The 2990-nt window shown below is 44.0% G+C and overlaps 1 protein-coding gene across 1 annotated transcript; it reads right to left on the bottom strand.

Annotated features, from left to right (window-relative positions):
- Positions 1–532: 532 nt before the first annotated feature.
- Positions 533–1240, bottom strand: LOC135702140 (uncharacterized). The gene has a single exon (XM_065223133.1). It carries the CDS (start codon positions 1238–1240, stop codon positions 533–535), a length of 708 nt encoding a protein of 235 aa, XP_065079205.1.
- Positions 1241–2990: the final 1750 nt, after the last annotated feature.

The raw sequence follows: 2990 nt of genomic DNA, 5'->3' as shown, positions 1-2990 counted from the left end.
GTTTCATCATGTGATTTAGGCGTTCGTATTCTCCCATGAAGCGACAGTAGGCCTCTTTGGTGGTTGGATCTCGCTCAAGTCGTTTTTCGAGGTTTAGGAAATGGCGCTCATCGATTGAACGTGATTCACCGAGATTGACGAGCGGATCGCGGGTGAGTGGCAAGGAAACGATATAGCGACCCGACGAATCACGAGTGGTGGTAGTGGCATACAGTTCTTCACAGAGATTTTCTTCTGTCATAAACTTGGAACAGGATTCAACTGCTTCTAGCTCCCAGAACTTCTGGAGGGCTTGTTCCAGATTACGGTTCACAGTGGTGAGGTGACAAACACGGGGAACTTTAGGTGATTTGATGGATACCTTTCCCGAAACAGTCCATCCGAAAGAAGTCTCGACGAATACAGGCTGCCCTTCACCGAAAGAAATCTTACTGCCAGTGTGCATTTCGTGGTACACTTCTCCACCGATAATCAGGTCGATGTCGGCTGGAATGTGAAAGCTTGGATCAGCTAATGGAACATCAGGAAACTTTCACAAGGAAATATCAATCGGCATGGTTGGCAGGCAGACTGTGGGTTTCTTGAGGATGAGAAACTCGAGCGTAGTACTGAACGAAAGCAGCTTAGATCTAATTGTAGCAGTCAACTTGCGCTTGATCTGCTTCGACGTTTCACCGATTCCAGACACGGCGATGTCTACTTTCGTACGACGGAGGTTGAGTATGTTCGCAAGCTTCTTCGTGATGAAGCTGCTCATCGATCCTGAATCTAGGAGTGCATGAGCGGAATGCCCTTTGCCATTCTGGTCTACAACTAGGAGGTTGACCGTTTCCAACAGAACCGTGGATTGGCACGACTGTACCGACAAGCTCACTTGGGGGTTCGGATTCACTGATCCGGGGGTTTCGACGGCAATCATCGTGGATGGATTCGGTTGTTGGGACGACTGACCAGATATAGTTACTGGACTGGATTGTATCTTCGTGGTTGAAGTTTCGTGCAGCAGGGTATGGTGTTTCTGGTGACAGTTTCGGCAATCGTACTTGGATGTACAATTCCTACTTTGGTGTCCAGAGCGGAAGCAATTCCAGCATAAGCGCTTCTGGGATACCAGCTCTCGTCGCTGGCGAACGGACATCTTGGAAAATGCTAGACATTGGAATAGGAAGTGGTTCTCTGGACAGGCGATACAGTACGGAGCGGAGTTCTTGCATTCGGTTGTGGCGGAATTGGATACCATCTTAAATGGCTTCGCGGAAACGGAATCGGAAAATCGGTACACCGTTGCTTCGCCAAAGCAAACGGGTCGAAAAAACTGCCTACTGTGTGGAGGCTCTTGTTCAGTTTGCGCGCGTTTGGTCAGCCGTAAAGCTATTGACCTCAACTACAGGTCGAACAATTGCCAGCGCATGGACGAAACGAAAATGGTGTACTCACCGCACCTGCCCTTCTGGTCGGGGGAACCTTCGATCCGGCTCGAAGGACCAAATGATGGGGCTTACCCGTTCCTTTTCGAAGGATTTGAAATGTTGGCACTGATATGATTATGATTTCCTCGGAACTAGTAACATTAATAGCAAAAAATGAGCTAGTTATTACGATGATCACAACACTGTCACGTGCTGTCATGACAAAAATTTCGATGAGATTTTGAAGAAAATTTCTATCATCGTTTTCTCATCCGATGATAGTGACAAAAATTACATTTGCCTGCCCTGATCATAACATTCGGCGATCAAGTCTAACCAAAGTGAGTGTTCATATTTTCATAAAAATTCGTGGTTCAAATCTCCCCATTATGAGATTTGAACTTCAAAACAATCTGAACAAGTGAATAAAAGAAACAGCACAAATCCAATGATTATATTTGATTCTACTTATTCAACGCTTATACCTCGGCTTATACCACAAACGAAGTGACAGACAACGCGAGCTGGCGAAGAAATCAATGGCCTTTTCAATGCAATATGGACCAACAGGTCTGTGCCATAAAAAAGAGAGGTCTTTTTAATGCACCAGCAACGTATAGAGGGTGACACGCGAGTTCGAGAAGAAACGTCAACCAAACCGGTTGTTTACATCAGAATAACTATTTTTCACAAAGCAAATTAAAGCATTTTTCATTGAACATCTTGGCAATTTCCATCGGTTATTGTCTTATTGTACGATTTTCAACAGATATGAACTGATTTGTACCTTAACTATTCACACACAAGAAATCCGGAAGATAATAACCACCAAGGCACTTTTCTAATTATCCATTTTTCTCAACAAAAATATTCCTGAACACCAGCAGGATATTTGCAAAAACGATGCAGAATTAAATTTTTCAACTGTAGATTAAGTTTTGAAGCATCTCAGATGAATCAATTCATCAGGGAAAGTGAAAAAAGGCTCTGCTTCCTATGTATCAAGGCACAAATTTCAGGGGCGGGATGTGCAGTTAAATCGATCTACTGAAAATCCATCAATAAGATGTAAATGTGTAAGGCTTATTGAGTTTGTCATCTCTTTCGTTCTCCCGCTTTTTTAACGGTTGAAGGAGTGTGACGTCAACTTCGTCATCCATTTAATCAGTCGGAGAACGAAAGAGACGACAAATTTACGGGGTCTCACCTATAGTCGCTATATTCATAGTCTGGCGGATAGTATCTCGGGAACCAATTGAGCTGTCAAATAGCGGAACCAATCGACCAAATCATGACCAACACACAGAAAAGAGCACATCAGCGGTTGCGAAAAAATAACTTCGGAAACCCTTTCTCGTGACTCAAGGCTCGCCTACGCAAAATAACACCATAGAGGTAACTCTAAGACCACTGGGTCCCGAAGAAAATCATTATTATTTTTGGCTCACTCAGTACCAGAACAACGGTCCCAAGCAGTCCCAAGCTATTTCACTCACCCCTGCATGTTCTGCATGAATCCACACACCCCTGATGTTATCTGTCAAACTTTCATAGCGAATCAAAACAAACATAGTGTAGTAA

The sequence above is a fragment of the Ochlerotatus camptorhynchus genome, unplaced genomic scaffold (assembly GCF_037179485.1).
Source record: "Ochlerotatus camptorhynchus isolate MF236.1 unplaced genomic scaffold, CSIRO-AGI_Acam_v1.1 ptg000185l, whole genome shotgun sequence".
Lineage (NCBI taxonomy): Eukaryota > Metazoa > Arthropoda > Insecta > Diptera > Culicidae > Ochlerotatus > Ochlerotatus camptorhynchus.
The sequence above is the reverse complement of the archived record's forward strand: the minus strand, read 5'-3'. Positions and strand labels throughout refer to the sequence as shown.

Coding starts and splice junctions, on each gene's coding strand:
- LOC135702140 (XM_065223133.1), bottom strand. CDS start 1,240: ATGGTATCCAATTCCGCCACAACCGAATGCAAGAACTCCGCTCCGTAC.